Source organism: Vipera berus (assembly GCF_964194415.1).
Source record: "Vipera berus genome assembly, chromosome: 3".
Classification (NCBI taxonomy): domain Eukaryota; kingdom Metazoa; phylum Chordata; class Lepidosauria; order Squamata; family Viperidae; genus Vipera; species Vipera berus.
The window spans coordinates 129805222-129830096 of NC_138204.1; the positions used below are offsets into that span (position 1 = coordinate 129805222).

At 40.0% G+C, this 24875-nt stretch overlaps 1 protein-coding gene across 1 annotated transcript in view; it reads right to left on the reverse strand.

Moving 5' to 3' along the window:
* CTNND2 (catenin delta 2) overlaps positions 1 to 24875 on the reverse strand; it is a gene marked incomplete at its 5' end in the record, with an annotated part of 412468 nt that overhangs the window by 261523 nt on the left and 126070 nt on the right. The window contains 2 exons of the mRNA XM_081326152.1: positions 7680 to 7796; positions 9102 to 9136. Of these exons, the coding sequence (XP_081182278.1) occupies positions 7680 to 7796; positions 9102 to 9136 (152 nt within the window). The remainder of the gene's footprint in view (positions 1 to 7679; positions 7797 to 9101; positions 9137 to 24875) is intronic.

The window sequence follows — 24875 nt, forward strand, 5'->3', positions numbered from 1 at the left end:
AACCGAGCACATGGGGAGAAGGGTAGTGGGGGGGAAAGGAAAGGGTGGGTTACCAGGGACGCCGCAACTACAAACGCCCATGTGACCAAAACACTGTCCTAGAGCCGCTGCTTCTGATTGGTCTGGGGCAGAGAGACGTGTGTGCCTTGCGGACTTCTCCGTTCCATTCACGAAAAGTGGACGGTCCTTTTTCCACCTGCTCCCCTCCTCCGAACACACCGCTGCTACCTCACCTGACTCCCTCCCCACCCCATTGCTTCGCAGTAGGGCCATCCGGCCCTTTTTCCACCTGCTGCACCTTCCTCAGGCTGCCCTCCTCTGAACACACCACTACAGTCTCGCCCGACTCCCTCCCCACCCCACTCTTTCGCAGCAGGGCCATCTGGCCCTTTTTCCATCTGCTGCGCCTTCCTCAGGCTACCTTCCTCCACTGTTTTGCCCAGTGGCGGCAAAAGCCGGACAGGCAGGTGTCTTGCTCGGCTGTGGCTTGGGGGGCACTTTTTTCAGTGCCATTGTAACTTCGAACAGTCACTAAGCGAACTGTTGTAAGTCAAGGACCACCTGTACTTCATCACTTTTTTCCTTTTTTTTTTTGGTCATCAAGTTTTTGACACCTTGCTAGGCGACTGGTAGTACTCGGATGTTGCCATATCCTAAAAGTGGTACACTGGGTGAAAAGGTTGAAAAGCCCTGGTTTAATCCACTATACAATGCTGGTGTATTTCCATGCACCTGTGTGTTCAGATGGACTGTATATACATCATTATTTATTAATTTTATTTTTATTAATTTAATTTGTATACTGCCCTTCTCCCGAAGGACTCAGGGCGGTGAACAGGGCAATACATAAAAACAAGATACAAAAATTAAAAATTATTAAAAAGTAATTAAACAGTGCCCATAATAAATTAATACAGATTAACAGTTAAAATCCATTTATAAAATCCAACCCCGTCCCATCAGGCCAGGCCAGCTTGTTCAAAGAGATGGGTTTTAAGATCACGCCGGAAGGAGCGGAGATCGGGCGCCATCCGGAGCTCGACCGGAAGAGTATTCATCATATATGTAGTTCATTAAGCTCAGTACCAATTATGATCACTAGAAAAGGTCATTTGCTGGGCAAGCTTGCCAAGAAATTACATTTTGTGTTTCTTTGTTTAGATTGCCTTTGATTTTGTACCCTTCCAAAAATTTGACTGGAAAAAAATGTGCTTTGAAGGGAATGTACAGATTTCAAAGCAACAAATACATATTCTCTTTTCCTTGAGCTAATTTTTTGTCCTTTTTATTTCCTTTCTTTTAAGTTAGCTTTTTTCAGATGGTAATTATAATGTAATGTCAGGTTATTTACAAGATACTATATAATTACCAGATAAATACGATTAATTCAGTTCCCTAAATTGCACTGTCTCTCATGCAGTAATTAGTTTTAGATCTAGTAAGCATAATTACACAATACCCTGCTAATGCTTGTATATGTCTGAGTATTCTATGTTATTTACTTGACTGTTACATGATACTACTTTATGGTTTCTCTCTTTACATGTTACATATGCTTCTCTTTATGTTTTTCCCCCCTATAGGATTAAAAATGGCAAAGGGACAGGATGGAACAGGAAAAATGGAAACAGGTGAAATAGACAAATAAGAACTATTCATAAATCTATCTTTGAACAATGCTATTTCTGAGAGCATCCTAAAGATTTGGATACACTAAAGTGCTACATACTGTAGATGATGACAATAATGATGATTTAATTTTCATGGCTTTCAATTCTCATAGGCCCTTAGCAGCCTATATAACCATTATAAGATTAAAGCCCAAATAAAACAATACAGCCATTAGTCCCCAATCCAATGTCCTACCTTTCAGAAGCTGAACAATTCCCAATTGTCCCCAAACCCTCTCCTTTAAGAACTATGTTTTTCCTATGTTTCAGAAGTTCAGAAGGGGCCGTCACCAAGCCTTGATAGTGGGCTTGGTGTAAATAACCTGCAGAGGCATCCTTTTCTTTGCAAGCACTCTCCTCCTTATCATATCAGGCAGCCATATTCACTCCTGGATTGGAGATATCCAGGCCATGGAACGTACACTTTAAAGATGAAAAACAAAAACTTAAATTGCACCCAGAAACTAAATAACGGTCAATGCAGCTGTTATAGTACTGGTGTAGTATGAATATACTGTAGTATATCCTTATAATTAGCCTGGGCTGCCACATGCTGAACCAGGCAGGAACATATAGCAAACTTGGATAGCTCTCCAAGAGACTTTGGTATGGACGGTCTTCAAAGGCAACTCCATATACAGAATGTTAACGTAATCCATGTGGAAGATGACCAGAATGTAAGTGAGTGAGCAAGGTTTACCCATCCCAAAGTAGGTGGAATTAGTGTACAAGATGAATCTGTGTGAAGGTGAATCCCCCCCACCCACCCCAGTTGCATACCAGCTCTATCCAGGGGAGTGCTATCCTAGCAAGAGTCAGAAATGACACTTTGCCAGAACTACAAAAACCAAAACCTTGTTAGGATTGAGTCAGAGATGGTTCCTTCCCATCTAACCTTTCTCTTGGGGGAAATCTCCCAGGGAAAATCAGAAGAACATCACTCAAAATTTCAGTCAAAATGGTATTTTAATAAATGCTTTTGCAATTAATGCAATCAATTAAGCAATAAAATAACTTATTATATGACTATTCTAATGTTTCGTGTTAAGTATGGTAGTTTTACATGAGCATTTTAAGGCAAAATGGTAAATATAAAGTACGAACATATAGTATCTGGCACATAAATGTTAATATTAAGATACTAGCATTAGCACTGTTATTTGCATTACAATATAACACTTGTAATATACCAGGTTTAACATACTGCAAAATCTTCTAATTAATTTCTTTTTATCTTTCTATCCAATCAACCTTCAGGGTTCCTTTTCTTGAAATCAGACAGATTATTCTCGGTGGGGTTAAAATATTCCTCACTTGGTTTCAAGATGCTGTCAAGATCAGCAGAATAAAATTACCTTGCTAGAATATAAGAAAGTAACTCTCACTGATTAACAAACTGCTAGGATGCCAGATTTAATCTTATTTTACTTGTTCAACCATCTGATAGGTAGATGTTTTTTTTCAAAATGGAGATTTTGATTGAATTGGCTTTTTATGCACCTAATAAAGTAGCTTTAGGTCCTTTGTCATGTACTTTAATTATGTTTTAAGAGAAAGTGACAGGTAGAAGAAACATCTGAAAAATCAAGAACCTAATATTTTCATATACAGAAGCCTGCTTATGGTGTAGATTCTACAAAAAAGATGGTATTATTCATTGGGGAATTGCAGAAAGCAGACTGTTAAACAAAGTGAAAATAGCTTAATGTTTCATACTGCATAAATGGAGATTTTCATATTATTACAAACACCTGGCATATTTGATGTTTATAACTGTAACTGCAGAGAAATGCATATTCCCAGTATTTATTTTAAAGTCACAGTTTGAAAGAGAGGGCCCACAAAAACTGTTTCTTGTATCCTACAATTTAATGGCACAGTTCTCCATATTTATGCAGTTGTTACATAAAGCTGTATTTATCTATAGGTTTTCTCAGTTTCAATAAATTACTTAAGTAAATGCAATCACATACACATACATTATATGTACACACACACATAAACACACACATGAAAATGGGCTCTGTTGGATTATATGTTTTAATAGTATGTCCTCTTAACTGAAATTAAGAGACATATTGGTGATGCAATATGGTGATGAATTTAGGAGACTATTGCTGATGCGAAGTCATCATAACTAATAGCCATTTATAGTCTTATTCATCATGAATATATCTATTTTAAAAAATGAAATACCAACCACCATTAAAAATGAATGTATCTAAGCTAGATATAGTCAAATTAGTTATGAAGCTATTCTGAACAACATAAAATAGTTTTGTTTATTTTGTTAGTTGATAAACATGCTTATCCCAAACATGTTTAAACTCAGTCACTGATGACTGAACCAATACCTCCATTGGAAGTTGATTCCAAACAATATTTTTAAACAGTATTACCTCTATAGCACCATATTAATTAACATTGCACAACAAATGCAAATGGAGAAATAGTAAAAGTCCATATCATATGATTGTCACCTCACCAGCTTATACTTCCAATATAATTAATAGCCATCCTACTTATTTATATAGCCAACCATTAAAATTACTGAAATGTTATTGGATCTTCAGTGATCTAAGTGAATATTCAAATATTTTGTTGAGTTAGCCTCATTTTCAGACCATAAGAAACATACTTCATGTTCTTTGAGGCCTTCTTCCCATATTCTGTCAATTTTAATAAGCAAATCCAGAAATTACCAAGTCATTGTCAAACTACGATATTTACTGTCTTTAGAATTGCCGTAGTACTTCTAGCTTGTTTACAGTTACTGGGGGGGAGAGAGTTTGGGATCCACAGGTGCTACCTATCAGCATGAGAGCCGAAGCTGCTGAAGAGACATTTTGGTGAACTGAAGTTTCTTCTCATAACAATTGCTGGAAGATTAATTGAACAATGTGACCTGAACTGTCAGAAAGGGGAGGGAAAGTTTTACTCTTTTAATTATCTGCTTCCCGCCATATTCTCAGAGCTAGCTTTCCTTCTATCGTACTGGTTTTCTAATACCTAATAAAGTTTACATTAGAGATTGCAATGTCTCTGATGTTTTGCTTCATTGGGCTTCTCAGCTGGAACTTGACAGTCATTTTTTATCCAATTTCAACAAAAAGTCCATAAAGAGTTCCAGTCTTCTTCTTTAAAACAAGTACTTCTTGTTGTATCCCTAGTCTTCCTAACAGATAGTAGTTTTAATCACTCTTTCCAATTTGTCCCATTGGAATGGTGTTTTTTTCTGTTTGAGTTTATCAGTCAGGGAGGTGTGTTCTTTTTTCTCACACCTGGCCTCTTATCTTCTTCCTGACAAAGTGTACAGTATTAATCCATTTTTGAACCCATGTCTTCTTCATCCTATTCTTCAAAAATTGTTAAGACCGACACCTCCAGGAAGTTCTTTTCCCATCTCTTGGCTTATCGTTTCTATCTCAGTTTCCAAAATTTCTATTTTTCCCAAAATTTGTTGAACATTTTTCCAAGTTATTTAATTCAAAAGAACTTTAAAATAAACAATTTTCCAAATATGATTGTTTTAAATTTTCATAGTTCAAAATCTTGGTAAGCTTTTTGCTTTCAATTATTTTAAAAACCTTATAGTTGTTTCTTTGCATTTCACTTTAGTCACACCCCAGGCGAAATTCTCTTTGGGTTATTGATTGTAACGAAAATGTGTTTTAGAAAACAGAGTTTGGGTGAACCTAATGTACTTTAGCAAGCTTCACTTAAAGCTGTGAACTTGATGATTCTTCTAAGTCTCCAGGTGCTCTTACCTGTGAGTCCCTGGCAGGTTTCCTCTGGATCCTGCGGGTTTACTCACAAGGAACCTATGCTGGCGATCTCTTGGCATCTCCTTATCCAGAGAAGCTCTAATGAAATAGGGTCACCCCTTGGTCAGCAGTCTCCACTTCAGCATCATATTTGCTGTTTGGATACATACAAGTTCACCATTTTTTTCCACCTGGAAATCCAGTGGAGTAGCATTTCAACTGAATAAAGATTGTAACACCTGATAAAAATTCCAGTCATAATAAACTAATTCATATAAGTAAAACATCTATATAATATAGCTTAAGAAATTTAGCAGGACCACAGCAATACAATAAATGAAGCATATTTATTAAAACACAGTCACCAGTATTAAAAAAGATTCTTCTGGGCCACTTGTTTCTTGTTCAGCTACATTTTGAACATTGTCAAATGAAAATTTCGATACCTGTAACAATTCCTAAATTCTCCTTCTCTTGTGAAAAAGAATGGCTTGCTAAATAAATAAGCCTTCAGTAAGATGATATTACACGCCTCCTTTGAAATCTTTTATTTTCTATGAAACTAATAAAGCTGGGCTGCTAAAACTTAGAAAGATATGCATAAGCACACATACGCATGTATATATCTAGAGGTCAAAGAAAAAAAAGTGAGCACTGTGGATGATAACTCACTCGGTCTGTGGAAACTTGCTTAGAAAGCATTTATGCTCACATAACGTATATGCTTTGCTCTGCTTGCTAGCTCTGTAGATTACTGTACTGGTTTCCCATCATCTCTGCTAATTAGTTAGACTTGCTAAGCTTTAAATAACTGTAGTCCAACATGTAAAACACAAAATATATGCAGAACTGAAGATAGTCAGGTAGTTAGCACTAAACTGCAGCCTCACTTTATTGCATGAGGGAGCGGAGGGAAATGTTACATTGCTGCTTGGTCTCCAACTTTTATTAGGAACTTGTGCATGTATTGGAGAAAGACTAGAGAACAGAGTATATTGTCATATGGTCACTTTTCTGCTCATATCTGATTCAGAATCCAGGATATTATCCTCAGCAGTAGCACCCTACTTTCATACTTTAAAGAATACCAATATATTCTAAACAATGCACAGGTATAAAATTTAAAAAGAGAAGACAGAGTAGAGGAAAGCAAAATCTCAACAGACACTTCTTATTTTCTATTTATACTTGGATGCCAAGTCTCTGTCCTTCTCCTATGTAGCTCCATTTGCAAGCCACACTTAGCATGATTATTTTGACCATAATTTACTCAGTTAATTTTCTGGATTTCATGACACATTGAACAACAGACAAATCACATTGATCCCACTGATAAAATATGATTAGCTAATCTTTCTGTAAACTCTGCTAATCAGGCAGCAGGAAAGATAATAGATAATAATTAAAACAGAAAGATAAGGGGAAAATGGTCCTTAACAAGTTGTATTGGAGTTATGTATTTAGGCTCTGTTTTCCAATCAGAAAGAAGTATTTGAAGCAGAAGGAAGGAAGGAAGGAAGGAAGGAAGGAAGGAAGGAAGGAAGGAAGGAAGGAAGGAAGGAAGGAAGGATACGGAACATATGTTCAGATTCTCCCTGGTGCAGTTGTAAACTCATGGCAATTGCAATGAACTACCAGATATAACTGGTATTAGTGAAGTTCAAAAGCAGTATAGCAAACAATGGTTATTTATGAATTCTTATTATAAATTAATCCTTTAATAAGCAACCAACTCCTTGATGATCACATATTACCCATGTGGAATAAAATCTTTTGAAAACTTAACTCAATGTTTTGATAGAGTAGAAAAGCTAATCATCTCGATTAGCTAAAGAAGCTTCTTGGGTGAGAGGCGAAATGTCTTCAAAGAAAAACAGGAAAGTTCAGTTCCCTCGTGATAAAGCCTCTTTGGACTAATCATCTTGACTTACCAAAATAAATAACTTTTCTAAACCCTTGGTGCTTTTTCCTTTTCTACACATTCCTCTTGTAAACTATCTGTACATAAAGAAATCCCATGTTGCTTTTTGTGTGCTTTATAAAAAGGCTCTAAAACAGAGTGGTGATTATTGTACATATATACATGAGCAATTGCTCAGTGAATACCACTAGCTTTTAAATATTCAAGATTATATAAAAAAGATCTTTAATAGCCCCAAGGCCTTTTATCTTAAAAGCATCATGTTTTTCTGAATACTTTTAATTGTGGGTAGGCTACAACAACAACAGTTCTTGGGAAACTTACTTTCACTAGTTGAATAATCCTGTGGGTCAAGTATTCCTGATTCTTGTAGAGATCTAATACAAGAGTCCACAAGTTCAAGACCAGTTGTAAGCTCATCTTCTATATCCTTTTGACCATCTGTAACAAAATGCTATTTTAAATATTTCAAATATCTGGAAAGACATAAAGAAAAATTTGGAAAACTGAAGATAAGAACCTTTAAAAAAACAAATTTATTAAACAATCAGATATCTCCAGTACCATTTCCATAACTGCTTGAACTGCTAATAGTAATTTAAGAATACTAAAGACTGATCATTTCAGTGGACTGGAATTAAATTTTTCTTTTCCTCACTAGGAAACGTGGTGATAACCCAGTAATGTCACTGGAGGGCTCAAGAGCATAATTTTCATTCCACTTTCCTTGTATGTTTTAATTAAGTATTTGAATTTGAAAAACATCTGCGTTAACTCTATCAGCAAGTTACAGCAAATCTATATTGTTACTATTTTTTTAAACAACTGAAATTGCTGCTGTAAATCAACAGTTCACCATTGCATTTCAGTAGTGTGAGCTTTGCTACAAAAATGGAGCTAGGAGTTTACAGATTTTTTTTTAATTTTAATTCCATTTATATCCCGCCCTTCTTTGAAGACTCAGGGCGGCTTACAAGCTTAGCAGTAGCCTTCATTCTATGTATATGCCTGCTTATTAGGGCTTTCGGGGGCCCCCAAGCAGCATTATTACAAAGTCAGCTTATTGCCCCCAACAATCTGGGTCCTCATTTTACCTACCTCGGAAGGATGGAAGGCTGAGTCAACCTTGAGCCTGGTGGGATGCGAACCTGCACTAATTGCAGGCAGCTGGTGTTACTTAAGGAGGCATTAGCCCACTGCTCAACCAAGGCTCTAACATGTAGGGATGTTGTGCAATAAATAGATTTTGCTCTTCTATTTATTTCAGTTATAACTGATTTGCATTCTGTTCACATGCAGGAATAGGTAAGTTGGTCACTACAAAAACCAGAACCTAGAGGTCATTCTCAATATACAATGGTGCTTAAAAGCTTGGGAACCCTTTTGAATTTTCAGTATGTTTGAATAAATAAGATCTAAAATGTTGTCTGTTCTCTATATAAATCCTAAAACTAAACAAAGAAAAGTCAATTAAACGAATGAGTTAAATAAACATGTGGGTTTTCTTTATTTAGTTTTAGGACTTGTGTAGATATCAGATCATGTTTTAATTCATATTAATGCATATGTATTGAAAATTCAAAAGGGTTCACAAACATTTAAACACTACTGAAGATACTTTTTGAACTTTTTCTGTTCAAGATATTGTATCCCCATGAAAAAAACACAATCCGAGAACAAGTGATGGAAAAAGAGCCTCTAAAAGCAACAAGATTCAGCACAGAAGTCTGAAAAATTAAACTTTACCTTGTGTTTGCCAGTGAAATTGTTCTTCAGCTGAACTGGAAAAAAAAGAGAGAGAAAAAAAGAAACACCATAAAATATGCATTAAAATTGACAAAAATCTTGGAGGATTATAAACCACTGAAGCTGAAACTTAACTGCTTTATCACAAATCTTTAGTATTGTAATCAACTGATAAACACTATCAAGGTGTCCAAGAAATTACCTAGCAATCTAAATTTGGCAGTAAGTCAGAAAAAAAAATGTTTGTACAAGAGATAACACTTAATAATGATAACAATATTTGGAGCATAAGATGTTATAACAGTGAAATTGTTAAAATAGTTAACAAAATTATTTGACTTGTAACATTTGATTTACCCAAATTAGTTTTGCTTGGAACCACGTGTAAATTATAGCAGTATTTGGACTACAGATAGCCCTTGATTTACTACAGTTTGTTTAGTGACCGGTCCAAGTTACAACAGCACTGAAAAAAGTGACTTATGACAGTTTTTCACACTTATGACTGTTTCAGCATCCCTATGGTCATGTGATTAAAATTCAGACCCTTGGCAACTGACTCATATTTATGACGGTTGCAGTGTCCTGGGGTCATGTGTTCATCTTTTTCAACTTTCTGACAAGCCATGTCAATGGGGAAGTCAGATTCACTTAACAACCATGTTACTAGCTTAACAACTGCAATAATTCACTTAAAAACTGTGGCAGGAAAGGTCATAATATGGGGCAAAACTCATTTAATAAATGACTTGCTTCACAACAGAAAATTTGGGCTTAATTGTGGTTGTAAGTAGAGGACTATCTGTATGCTTAAACTTTGGATTAAAACTTGAATTGACACTAAATTGCCAGCATTTGTTGAAGTCCTCAGATGCTATATAGAATAGCTGATTATAATAGTTGATATTTATTTCAATGACTACTGTATTCTTTTATTTCTTGACATTGTATATGGGTTTGGATTCTACATCAATCTTATGTTTCTCTGAGAAAATGGTGGTATCTGATAACTTCTGGACTATCTGCAGATTATCATTCTCAAATGTCCTCTATTTTCCAGGAGCAGATAGACTCTGAGGAGGAAGTGGGGCCTTTCAAATAGTGGTACCAGATCCAAGTTGCAGATCTGGATGAACTCTCAATGGCAACGAACAAGCTACCTGTTTATTCTCTGTTGCCATAAAACGGTCAGCTGTTGTTTTTTTTTAGTTCAGACTTGGTAACCCCACTGTAAAGGAAATTTTGAAGTAATAAAGCTCTGTTCTCTGAATGTGACTTAAATGAGGTTCAAAGTCCAGTTATACTCCAAAAGAAAATGTAAAATTACTGCAGGTGAGTCTCCAAATACAATCAGGAGAGTGTTGTTTAACCATATAATGTTATTATTGTAGGATTAACATTGCATTGAATAGAGATTTATATGAAATACCTTTAATCCATGTGAGCCTGCCTTTCAATACTTCGTCTACACCCTGGCAATGCCAAGAAACTCAGTGATCTCAAAGGATTTGCACTGAAATCATCTGCCAGCCTATTGTTAAATGATTTCTAACTGTAAAAGTGAGAGCTAGCTTGGTGTTTTGGTTAAGGTGTCAGGCTAGAAACTGGGAGACATGAGAGAAAGTGACTGGCCCAAGGTCACCCAGCCAGCTTTGTGCCTAAAATGGGATTAAACTTCCCAGTTTCTAGTCTGGTGCCTTAACCATAACACCAAACTGGCTCTCATTATTATATAATTATATATACATATAATCATAATAATGTATATATTTATTTAAATCCCACAAAATACAAGAATAATATGTAAAGTGAGGCATCATAACATCTCACCTACACTGGGCTCAATAGACATCCTGGCTCCATGCCTGGGGGGGGGGGGGTAGAAGCACCAGGCCTTCCCAGTCTTCTGGAAATCTAAGAGGGTTGGGGCTTCCCTTATCTCAGGGGTGAAACTGCTCCATATGGCTAGGGATTATCTCTTTCATCACATAACATTTAACTGCTTTTAAGGTCAGTGCCATAAGAGCTTTATACATAATCTCTTCCTCATAGCACCAAAGATACTGGAAAAGCACTGCGTTTCTACTGAAGAACATTTGATTTGAGCTCAGTGTTTGTTTCCATATGTGCGTAGGTCTGAACAAAACATTTCTAACAAATATTATGAATGAATTCTTGAAATGTATTTTCATTATTAAAATACAAAAAAAAAACCAAAAACCAATCTGGCATGTGTAATCTGGCAGTGACATATACAGACATGCTTGTAAACTACAGCTGGGTCTGAAATATTTAATGGTAGTTTCTGTTATGCTACTGTAACGATACACTAATACACATCTTTCACAATATCTGAAATAAATGATGTTCCCTTAAAATAATCAAGTTCTTAAGTTAACCAATCTAGTTTAAATTCCATGATTGCATGCATTTCCAAAACTGCCAGCTTAGTGTCTTAATTATACTGGCTGACCAGCCTACCCATCTGATGATTGCCTGGGTAGCAAGGCTGATACGGCTTATGAATTAGAACTCCACAGTCCCATATTCTTAATTAAGCTTTCTTATACAAATGTAGCCAAGAAATTAAAAGACGCTTGCTCCTGGGGAGGAAAGCCACGGCAAATCTAGACAGCACACTAAAAAGCAGAGATATCACCCTGTCAACAAAAGTGCGTATAGTCAAGGCTATGGTCTTCCCAGTTGCAATGTATGGCAGTGAAAGCTGGACCATAAGAAAGGCTGAGCGCCAAAGAATTGAAGCCTTTGAACTATGGTGCTGGAGAAGACTCCTGCGAGTTCCTTGGACTGCAAGGCGATCAAACCGGTCAGTCCTAGAGGAGATCAACCCTGACTGCTCTTTAGAAGGTCAGATCCTGAAGTTGAAACTCAAATACTTTGGCCACCTAATGAGAAGGAAGGACTCACTGGAGAAGAGCCTAATGCTGGGAAAGATTGAGGGCAAGAGAAGAAGGGGACGACAGAGAATGAGGTGGCTGGATGGAGTCACTGAAGCAGTAGGCGTGAGCTTAAATGGACTCCAGAAGATGGTAGAGGACAGGAAGGCCTGGAGGAACATTGTCCATAGGGTCGCGATGGGTCGGACACGACTTCGCAACTAACAACAATACAAATGTATAACATTCTAATCAACACCAGCACCTCAGTGGTTACCACCATGGATCAGTAGTCAAATACAGTAACTACTGAAACAGAGAGCCTGATTAACAATGGGCCCTGCCCATCTGGGCCAATATGTATGCATTCATAAATTATGAAATAATTAACCGCGGAGACAATCAAAGATTTGTTGAGAACTCCCTTCATTTGAGCAGGAAGTTGAACCATCGCATCTCAACCTCACCTCCACTGCTCTTTTATTTTCCTTCTTTCATTCTCTCCCGTGACTCCTATTTTAACTGAGCTATTTTTATCAGGACTCTTTCCAGCTAATTATTCGTCATTATTGCATATTCGAAATCTGAATCGGTAAAAAGCAGGCAGTTTGGGAGCAGATTTTCTCTTGGGACTGGAGGGAGGGATCAAGCTAGCTATGTGTACACATGGGGATCAGCAAAATTATTTTGGGAAATATAGGTACTAAATGTTGCATAAAGAGGCAAAGCTTCGAGAGGCAAACTTCCCTATTGCTAAGGTTCTAATGAAGATGTAGTAGACTGTTATGCTGTCTTACCCATCTGTTCAACTTCTGTGTTTTTTTTTTAAAGTTGTTTTTTTGTGGTACTTTTGCTCATATTTAAAAAGAAATGTTAAAAAAAAAGAGAAAACAATATAGCTTCGATCACCTCTTCTGCCAGAAGCAATCAAAGTTAAATGTTTGTAAAAATTCAGCTTGGAAATATAACTCATTGCTCAGAGGTTTCTACCTAGTCAGGAAAACCCAAAGTCAACGTTCCATTTTTTCCCATCTCAAGCACAAAATCCAGAAGTGGTTTCCAAGCAGAAATGAAGTTGAATCTGCTCTTTTCTTTGATTAAGGCAGCCAATTTAGTCATCTCTGCTAGTTGCATCAGTTTTTTTTTCAAACAAGTATCCATTGTGCGAATTAAACTATTTTTCATTTCTGTGCATAAATAATTATTGCTGCTGTCAACAAATATAGCAAATTTCAATGTTTTTCAACTATGTCCATTAACTCTGAAAGAAAAGTCTGATTTTATTTTTATATTAACTTTAATAATCTTCTGTATTAAAATATGAGTCATAGCTCAGTAATTTTTTTTTTGCTTTATCTCAGGTCCACCAAAGATGATAAAAAGTTCTTTATTTACATTTACATTTTCAACATACATTTGAAATATCTTTATACATTTTTGACAGTTTATCTGGTGTTAAATACCCATGGTATATCATTTTATAAAAAAAATTAAGATATAATTTAATGTAAATTTTAAACCTTTGTCTACATATTTTCCCATTGTTCAAGCATTATATTATACCTAAAGTTCTTTGCCCATGCAATGCTTCACATATTATTTCTCCAAATTTGATCTCAATAGCAGTTTATAAACCTTGGCATTTATATGTTGATCATTAAAGGTAAAGGTAAAGGTTCCCCCGCACATGCGTGCTAGTCATTTCCGACTCTAGGGGCCGGTGCTCATCTCCGTTTCAAAGCCGAAGAGCCAGCGCTTGTCCGAGGACGTCTCCGTGGTCACTAGACGCCAAAGGCGCACGGAACGCTGTTACCTTCCCACCGTAGTGGTCCCTATTTTTCTACTTGCATTTTTACGTGCTTTCGAACTGCTAGGTTGGCAGAAGCTGGGACAAGTAACAGGCGCTCACTCTGTTACGCGGCACTCGGGATTCGACCCGCCAAACTGCCGACCTTCTGATCGACAAGCTCAGCGTCCTAACCCACTGAGCCACCGCGTCCCTCTCATGTTGATCATTACTACAGTACAATTTCCAATTCATTGTTTTCAAAGTCAAATCCATAACTTTATCTTCTTTAAACCTTTCTTTCAATTGTAAATATGTAAACCACTGACAGACACCTCCTTCTGATTCCATCTCTTCTTTGGATTTGAAGGTAGGTTCTCCTTGATTAAAAAGTATTATTTGACCAGGGCACGTGGTCATTTTTACAGGTGTTCCAGTGAATCATGTTGGTGACTGTTGTTTTTGTTTATAATCAGTTTCTGTGATCTTCTTGCAGAGCTACTGTAAGTATACGATCTACTTATAATTATTATGCTCCATTGCACAATCAGCCAGATGTTTAGACTGGATTTATCATTTTTACTCACCTATTGAGTTCTTTCCCAAGAACCTGGTATAGGGAGAGGGTGTTGGTTGATGGTGTTAAAGAGATCGTTGCAGGATGTAAGCTGTTCCAAGAAATTTAGCAACTGACTGGTAGGGATTTTGTTAATGCTGGTGGTGTTTCAGTAGTGCTGTAGATATTATGGGATCGTATCCAAGGTGCTTTTAATTATTGATATTATCTTTACTTAGTTTTTTTTACTATCAAAAGTTTTCTTTTCTCACAGTCATACTATTTCTATCTGCAGGTCTTTGTATTTTGTCATTTTCTCCAGTTCCTTTTCTTCTATTCTGCTGTCTCCAGGTACTTCCATATTCATCTTCTTAAATTTTTGTTAGGTGGCAGGTCTTTGTTTGTTTGAATCCTAAAGTCCCAGAGCCCTTTATCCTTTTCATTTTCTATTACTTTGTCTATTTTTGGCTCCCACCATTCTTGCTTGCAGGGAAATGGTGTTTGTTGCAGATATTCCAATGCACTCTTGTTGCATTGTCAGTCTGTGTGATCTTCTTGCAGCAGCTAATCAGGTGGTCCTCTGTTTCTTCAGCTTCTTTGAGGAGGCATCATTTGCTGTCTGTTATTTGCTGTCTGTTACTGTCTTCTTAATTCTGACTTTGAATGCATTTAAGGCTTGGTCTTGTGCAGCCAGAATTAGCGTCTCCATCTCTTTCTTCAATTTTTCTGCTCTTAGCCATTGCCAGATTTTGTTATTAAAAAAAGTCCAGTTAATAAGCATGTACGTCTTGTGTGACAGAATGGAGAAGATAAACAACATCAATCATTCTGTTACATGATCTCCCAAACATACAAACTGTACTTGTGGCTGACTTGAGTTTCCGAAATAGCTGAGAGAAGAACAAATAAAGGATTTCACAAACACCATCTCTCTCAGGGGGAAACTGAAACAGATTAAGGAACTCACAGAACGTTAGCAGTACTGGAGTTTGTCAGAGTAAGAGAAGAAAAGCAGCTTGCAAGTTAAGACTGAATTAGACAGAGTGAGATTGTTGAAGAGAAGCAGGTTCCAGGACAATTCAAGATCAATGAGTAGTTAACTATTCTAGGAGAAGAATGACAAAGCAGGAAAGGGGTGTTGTCTTACCTGAACACCTTTTCTCAGCATGATGATGGAGAATCCACGAATGGGTTAACTCTGTCTTCCTGCCCAATTAGACTAAGTCAGTCAAACTTGCCATGCCTCTCCTGGGCCAGGATACCTCCCAGTCATGACGAAGGTGAAGCAAATGACAGTCTGACGTGTTGACTCCCATACCCCTGACACAGGACCTGATGGACACTAAGGGGTGGGTGTGTATTCTCCATCATCATGCTGAGAAAAGGCGTTCAGGTAAGACAACGCCCCTTCTCCAGCATGATAGATGGAGAATACACGAATGGGACATACCAAAGTTGCCCTGTCCCTATCGGAGGGAATCAGTCTGGGCCTGTGTCCCACCCTGTGGCACTACCTGTTGCAGCACTCTCCGGCCGAATGAGGCGTCTGCGGAGGCAAACCTATCCAGTTTATACTGCCTCACGAAAGGGGAAGGCGAGGACCATGTTGCCGCCCTACAAATGTCCTCAATGGACGCCTGTGTCGCCCAAGCCACAGAAGTTGCAGCACTACGAGTGGAGTGAGCAGTGATATGCCTGGGAACTGACAGGGAATGAGATTGGTATGCCCAGGGCTTTTTTTCTAAAAAAAAAAAAAAAAGGTGCCGGAACTCTCATCTTGTTAATCTTTTATTTATATAATTTTATTTATATATTTATTTATATAATTAAACAATTATATATTCAATTCTTAACATACATTTAATTTATCGTATTTAAGGCAAATGTTCATAGAAAATTCCAAACTTTTGTCCAATTCTCGTCTGGCAAATCTTCTTGACTCCTTTCCTTGCTCTTAGTATCTATGGCTGAATGTCGTCCTCTGAGTAACCACAGATCAACGTACTTTGAAGGATTGAAAAGTCTCAGAGGTGGTCCGACACGTTTGATGAACAAAAGTGCTGAAATTGTCTTAGTCTTTAATGAAGCTCTTGTTGGGGTGGCAATTAGATTCATCTGTGAAAACCCACATTCACATTCACTTGAAGAAATAGGAATGGTATTCAGAGTCCGTATCAAATGCAACAGTTTTTCTGGATATGTCTTTTCGAGAATATATTCATGGAATCCACGAATCATTTCTCTTTCATTTAGTTGCAGTCTGATTTGTAAGTTTCTAATTTCCACTTCTCCAAATGTCAGTTGAGTATTAACATCTTCAGGCCAATGTTTTTGATCAAGTACGCGAGACCAATACGCCAACTCATCGTCTTTGCTATCAAGTAATCTTTTTTCAATTGACTCTTTCAATTTTGTATAAAATATACTTGGGTCAATGGGAGGATCCTTTTTTGAATCTCTTTTGTGAAGTAAAACTACACGAAAGTGAAGATCACTTACAGCAGCAACAGCACATTTATAATAGGACCCAAAGGTCTGTCTTCTTTCTTCAAAAACTTGTACCAGTATTTTTATTTTCTTATTTGCCTTATACAAGTCGATGTTGCGGTCCTGTAGATCCAGACTTAAATCTGACAATTCTTGGAGAGCGTCACACATCAATTCTAGGTCCAATAAAAATTCTGTAGATGTTATTTTTCTTTTCAAGTCATCATAAGTGCATTTATCATTTTTATCTCTTGTAGGATCATGCATTGCTTGTTCAAAATGATACACAAGGGATTCAAAATTATTCCATACAGCCAAAACTGTACGCAAACTAAATGACACCCATCAGGTACTTAAAATTCTTCCAATTTTCAGCAGCTCAGTCCCCAGTAATTCTGCACATGAATGCAACTCTCTGCTATTCTTTGGTGAAACATGGTATATGACATACAGTTTATCAATAAATGATTGGAATCTATTTATTCCTGAAGTTTCCTTGGCAGCATCACCTACTGATAATTCTAGTCTGTGATTAGCACAATGCCAAACTATAATAGAAGGAAAACGTTCTGACAGCAATTTTTTCACTCCACTTTTACATCCCATCATCACAGTGGCGCCATCGCATGCTAGAGAAATCAAATATTTTTTTCAAATAATCTTCTGTCATCCCATAAGAGTAAAGACATTGGAGTAAGGAATTAAATATTCCTTCTGCTGTTACTTTTTCAAGTTCTACAAAGTCCAAAAACAAATTTACTGGTGAATTCATTCCCATACCTTCGATACACCATCGAACAAATACTATGAGGGTAGTTTTTTTGCTTATTGTGGTTGATTCATCAATTATCAATGAAATTTTATTATTGGATCAAACAATTTCTTTAACCACAGTTTTCCTCATTTCTTCACTTATATGATTAACAACATATAATCTTAAAGGGCTTGCCATTGTGATAGAAGATTGCTACCACTGCTCCAGGGTTTGGCTAACTTAAATATGCATAGCATAATTAGATTTATTATTGCTGCTAAAGCTATGGATTACGGATTCACATTTCCCATGGATTGTCTTCTGTCCATGGGAGAGAAGCTTGGTAGATTCTAAATTTCATAATTTTAGTTATTCCTTTGTGGCAGGGTATATATGAGAACAAGCTGCAAAGGTCTTTAAAAACATGTTTCTCACATATTTATATTTTTGAATCATAAATATTAAATCTTTTTTCTTTCCAATGATCGAAACTAATGCTTTAGAAATATAATTTCCAGTTTTAGCTACAGTAAACAAGCAAATTACACTAAAGCTAAATTTAATGTTACTTGTTAAAGATATTTACTATATTTCAGAATTAGTATTCTTTCAGTCACAATCTTATTCCTATTCAATTTGGGCTGATTTTAAAATGTGATGTAAACTCATAAGCACATAAAAAGAAAACAGCAGAAACAGCTTCAAATTAACTCAACAGTTCTATGCTTAGCAACATTTCCATTTAATCAAAGTCCTTGCTGTTTCCAAATCTATTTAAGGGTTTACTTTCTATACACACAAACAATGGGAAATGAGTTTCTGGGCTGGTTCGAATTTTTTACACATTCCAAGAATTTCAGGTAATGTATCTGTTCCATATAAATATAAAAGCATAATAGGCTCTGTATTTGTACAATGGCCGATTATCTCAGTGTGCAGAAACGTGGATAACTACAAACAGAAGTTGCAAGCCCTCTCCTTGACTTCAGAGTCATCCTGGTGAGATAGTCAGCATATAAAATTAATAAATAACATTTCTTTTTTCAAATGCCCCTATCAGCAATTGAATTTGAATGAAGTTTCAGAAAAGCAAATGTTCTGTGCTGGTGGTACTAAGCTCCCAAAGATCTAGCATGGGATAAATGAATTCTTCCTAATAAAAATAACTTCCTGCCTTTTTCTAATCATCATTTCTTCCCTACAGCAATTTGAAAAGTAAAACAAAGTAAAATAAACCACTACTCCCTCCATGCAGGGAAAATTTCCTTGAGTCATACTTGGATATCCTATTTGCAAATAATATCTTATTTACCTAGTTGAGATGGTGTAGTTGGGGAGCAGGGAGGAGTTGGGGAGCCTTCGCTGCAACTTGCCTGTGCAACATTTGCCTGCCGGGTCTTTTGGCAAGCTCAGCAGCAATTTCTATCAGCTTCCAAAAGCCAATAGCATAGCTGACTCAGGAATTCTGGGAGTTGAAGTCCATTAGTCATAAAAGAGCAAAGCCTGCAATAGGCTTAAGCCAATAGCAGCACAGCTTGTGCAAGCTTTTTTTTTTTTGCAAAAAAAGGTGACGGAACGCCATTCTGAGTGTTCTATGAGAAAAAAATCCCTGGGTACGCCCCTGCAGTACATGCCCTGATCCACCTGCCTATAGTGGAGGCAGAAACCTTCCACCCCATAGTAGAGGGTTGAAAGGAAACAAAGAGGGCTTCTGACATGCGAAAAGATGCTGTCTGCTCAATATAGTGGCGTAAAGCCCTGCAGACATCCAGAGTGTGCCATTGCCGTTCAAAGCCATGAGATGGATGAGGACAAAAATCCAGCAAAATGACTTCCTGCGCTCTATGAAACAAGGTATTGACCTTAGGAATAAAGGAGGGATCCAATCAAAGGACCACCCTGTCAGCATGAAAAATGCATAAGTCCTGTCTGACAGAGAGAGCTGCCAATTCAGAAATGCGTCTAGCCAACATGACGGCTATCAAGAAGGCCACCTTAATTGTCAAGAACTGCAGAGTACAGGTCCTGATGGGTTCAAATGGAGGAGAGGTAAGGGCCTGCAAGACCCATGACAAATCCCAAGAGGGATACCGGTGAATCACTGGAGGCTTGGTGTTGGTCGCTCCTTTTAGAAATGAGCATACCATAGGATGTTGAGCCAATGCCTCTGAATTGCCCCATGTAAATACGGTGGAGAGAGCTGTTGCTTGTTGGCGGATGGTATTGGGTGCCAAGCCCTTGTTGAGCCCCTCCAATAAATAGTCCAAGATCCTCGGGATAGTAACAGCCGAAAGATCTAACTGGTTATTTGCACACCAGCTACAGAAACTCTTCCAAGTGGAGTCATAGATCTTGTTTGTTGTACGCCGTCTGGAGGCCTGAATCACCGTAATTACCTCCAATGAATAAGACTCATGTGTCAGGAGCTGCCGCTCAAGTGCCAGGCGGTCAACTGGAGCCACTGGGGTTCTGGATGATGCAGAGCTTCCTGGCTGAGTGAAATGTGATCTGGAGGAATTCTCCATGGGGGAGAGATTGACAAACTCACGAGGTCGGCAAACCACAGCCGTCTTGGCCAGTGTGGTGCAACAAGTATCACCTCTGCCCGCTCTTGCAGTAACTTGCGGATGACTGCTGGGATCAGAGGGAGAGGCGGAAAGGCATACAGCAAGCCCCCAGGCCAAGGGCTGCGGAGGGCATCCGTTCCCTCTGCCCCTGGAGAGGGGAACCGGGAGAAAAACCTCGGAAGCTGGGAATTCGCTGGAGAAGCGAACAGATCCAGTACCGGCTGACCGAACCTCTCCAATATCTCCTTGAAGAGACCGGGATGCAGGCGCCATTTGGAATGATCCACAGTCGACCTGCTGAGAAAATCCGCCTACTGATTTGCCTCCCCTGAGATGTGCTTGGCCCTGAGTGATGAAAGGTTGGTCTCTGCCCAAGAGCCCAACAGTTGGGCCTTGGCTATAAGGGACCTGGAATAGGTACCCCCTTGCCGGTTCACATGGGCTTTTGCCGCCATGTTGTCCGTGAGGACCAGAACATGTTGTCTCGCCACCCTGTTGTGGAAGTGGCGTAGGGCCAGATGTATGGCTCTGAGCGCCAACCAATTTATGTTGTGCTGTAGGTCGGACCGGGACCACCGGCCCTAAGCCAACTGAGACCCTAGATGCACCCCCCAGCCAAACAGGTTGGCATCCGTAGTCAGGGTGATCCGAACAGGCTCCTGGAACAAAGAGCCCCTGGCTACCACTGGCGAGGTCCACCACTGGAGGGAGTTTAGGGTCCGAGACGGAACCCTTACCCTTTTGTTGGAGGAGCTGGTGCCCAGTCTCTGAAACAAGAGCAAGAACCATTGCAGGTTCCTGGAATGTAGTCTGGCCCATGGGACTATTCCCATGTAGGAAAGCAACTTCCCTAACAGTTGGGAAAGAACGGCCAGGGTGACTACACGCTCCCTCTGGACCTGAAGGACCAGGGCTCTGATGCTGTCCTGACGTTCCTGAGTTAAATAGACCCTGCATAGTTTGGTGTCTATGACAGCGCCCAAATGAAGAAGGCAGGTTGAGGGAACTGTCTGGCTCTTTCAAAAGTCCACTGAGAACCCATGGTCCTGGAGAGTCTTGATAGACAAAGCCAGGTCCGATTGAGCCGCCTAGACTGATAGGGACTGGATGAGAATGTTGTCCAGATAGCACTGGATGTGTACTGGGACAGACCTCAAGTGCGTGGTCAGCACCACTAAGATCTTGGTAAACACTCTTGGGGCTGATGAAAGGCCGAACGGTAAGTCTCTGTACTGGAAATAGTCTTGAACTTCTTGTATGTGAGATGAGCATTCAGCCCCTTTAGATCAAGTATTGCCCTCCATCCTAAACACGTCTTCGGAACGATGAAGAGGATGGAATAGAACCCCCTTCCTAGCTGCCCATTCAGGACTGGTTCTATGGCCCTTATTTCTAAGAGGTGCTGAATAGCCTCTTACATGAGAGCCCTCCTGACCGCATTTTTTGACAGCGGACAAGGAATGAAGCACTCTGGAGGGACGGACATGAATTCTAGGGACAGACCGCTCCTGATAGTGTTGAGGACCCAAGCGTCTGTGGTGGTGGCCTCCCATTTTTGAACAAACACCACCAGTCTGCCACTAATTGGGGAGACTGCCCTGAAGTCATTTAGACTTTCTGAAGGGATGGCCCCCCCGTGCCTCGAAAAGGCCGCTTTGCTTAGAATTGTGACCTGGGTCTGTCTCTGGTCCCTGGTCAGTCAAATTGACGGTCAGACCTGGGAGGGAAGGAATGGGAGGACTGAGCAAACTCCAAACCTGATCCTGACTGGAAAAATTGCCTGCGGACATACGGGGTAGGCCGTCTATCTGCCCGCCTAAGAAGATGAGACATCACCTTATGCTTGTCCTTGTTCTCCACCAAATATGGTGTCAAGGCCTCCCCAAAAAGCTGACCAGCATGGTAAGGGGCAGCTGCCAAGCGCCACTTGGATTTAACATCCGCTTGCCAGTGTTTGAGCCACAGGAGCCTGCGAGCGGTAACATTGGAGGCTATGGCCTTAGAAGAGAACCTGGCGGCATATAGAGATGTGTCCGCCATGTACTCGGAAGCAGCTACTAACTTGGCTAAGTCCTGGTGCATTCGGACTTCCTTCGGGGGTACTCTGGCCTGAAGTTGGTGGAGGTGGAGCCAGAGAAGGTAGGTTCTGGTAAAGAAAGAGGTGGATGTGGCTGCCCTCACCGCCCATGCTGAGGCCTAGTGGGTCCTGCAGAAGGAAAGTTCAGATTTCCTGTCCTCCACCTTCAAGGTCTCAGCCATATCACCGGACAACGTGGAGGAGAAGAAGAGTAGAGTCAGAGGTTCATCTACAGAAGGAACGTCTAGCACTTCCGAGAAGGCCGGGTCAACATTAAAGAGCTTCTTGTCCATCCCCCCTGGAGAGGGAAAAGTGCCAGGTGTTCCCGATTGCTTTTGTACCTTGTTGAGGATGAGAGGGGGACAGGGGATGTGACGCTCAGTGACCACATGCTCTGAAAATACCAGCCTTGTGTCCTGGCTGGTTGGACGGACCAGGATGGGGAACCTGGTCAGGACCAATCTTAGCAGTAGCGCTGGCCTTATGAAGCAGAGATTTAAAGAGCACCAGATTGAATAGACCAACAAAGGGAGGAGGGTCCGGAGTAAGATCCTCATCCTCAGAGGGGCATTTCCATTGGGTCGTACTCCTCAGAAAAAGATAATCCGCTGTGAGGAGACCGTGTGGGGGAAATAGGGTCAGAATATTCTGGTGCTCCCAACTGGGGGAGATAAGGCGGTGTCACGGACGCCACCGATTCGGGTGCATACCTCTGTTGACGTTGTAAGGCCAATCCCTGGGCAACCGCCTGGGAGATCAGAGCCTGAAACTGCTCCGGCGACCACACTCTCTGCACCTCTGAGGGCCGAAGACCGGGTGCTGTGGGTGTAAAGGTGGCCTCAGGCCTGGACTGCGTTGCTCTGGGGACTGGAGGTGTCAGTCGGATACCTGGTCCTTGGGTAAAGGAAACCATCTCCTCTTGTTCAGTCCTGGGAAGATAAGGTTGGTCATCATCATCCCCCTCCGGAGAACAGACCCTTTGGGAAGATGAGGGAGAAGCAAGCTGTGGCCCAAATACAGAGTCCTTTGCCAGAGGAGAAGAGACCTGTTCAGCGCCCATCGTGCCCTGTTCCTGGGCCTTGGCAAACTGTCTTTCTAAGGCCTGGTGCCTCCTGCTGGCCTTTTTCTCTGCCGTCTTGGAGGACCTTTTGCCAGAGATGGCCTTGGCATTGGCCTTGAACTTTCCAGCAGCCTCCATTTTGGAGGACCTATGCTTTGATTGTGCAGGAGTGTTGGGGGCACCACGTGAAGCCTGAGGTGCGGTGTTGTCTGCCATCACAATTTGGAGATATCTCAGTGGAATGCTGAGAGGGATCTCAAACAGAGGAGCAGAGTACTGATCTGAGGCTGTGTGCCACTCCCGGGGATCAATAAGTACTCTGGCAATGGTGGCTGCAGGCCCAACTTAATGGACAACTGGCACACCTGCAAAGCCCCTTTTGGCCTTAAGACCAGTTGAAGCACCTTTGGAGCACAGGCCAAGTCTACTGTGGCAACAGATCACCTCAGTGATGACAGCCAGCTCACACATAGAAACCTAGTGGTGACAGATCACCTCAGTGATAAACAGCCAGCTCATTGGTCCTAGTTGGTGGCAGCAAGGCCAAGAATGGCACGGTCAGCACACATCTTCTGTTGGAATGGACAATGAGACAGCTAGGTTGAGGCCTAGCGCTACAGTTGAAGCCTCCTGTACTTTTGATCATCCTCTTTGAAAGGTTTCAGGCAAGGCAAACAATGATTGTGCTACAGTCAGAAGGGATCTGAACTCAGAACCCTCTGAAATGATTGAAAGAGGAGGAGCCTGAAAAAGGACCCCTGTGAACTGACCAGAGGCTCAGGGACCAACTTCCCTGAGCTGGAAGGCAAGGTAAGCACCTTTGAAGCCTGTGTTGTTGTTTTTTTTTGGGAGGGGTTAAATCTACCCCCCCTTCTCAGAAGCTAGCAAAGAAGGCTGCACAAGCCTTTTCAGAGGAAAAGCAATGTGATCATGGCACCCAAAATGGTGGCCGCTACTGCTGATAGTGAAAGAGAAGCAACCTATCCTTCCCCCTTAATTCAGGAGAGAAGGCAGGAAAGAGATTGCCAGCTGAGTTTTAATTAAAGCACCTTATTAACTCTTTGGGGAAACATTTTAGGATAGGTTCTTGTCATTTTACCCTTAAGGCTTAATGGATGCATAAAACTCCTCACCTGGTAAAATATCCAGAAAATTCTGATGCTTTATGTACAGCTGTTACCATCAGATCAGTACCATGCAGTTTCTTTGTTTAAAGAATTATTTATTTATTTTTTTATTTTAATTCCATTTATATCCCGCCCTTCTCCGAAGACTCAGGGCGGCTTACAAGCTTAGCAGTAGTAGCAGTAATTATGCACACATTCTGGAGAGAAGGATAGTTGGTTGGTAGTTGTTTGTCAATTAATCACTGTACTGCGTTGTGTCAAGACAGACACTTCACTCACTTTATACATAAGCTGAGTCAAAAGCTAAACAAATGATTAGCTGGTTCAATTTAATGTTTAAAGTAGCCCATTATCCCACTATTTTTTTCCCAGTTCCTTGTTAGATTAGGCTGTTCACTTCTCTCTCTTGCCTGCTTTGAAGCAAGGCACACACATCACTTCATAGTAAAGATATTCAAGTAAG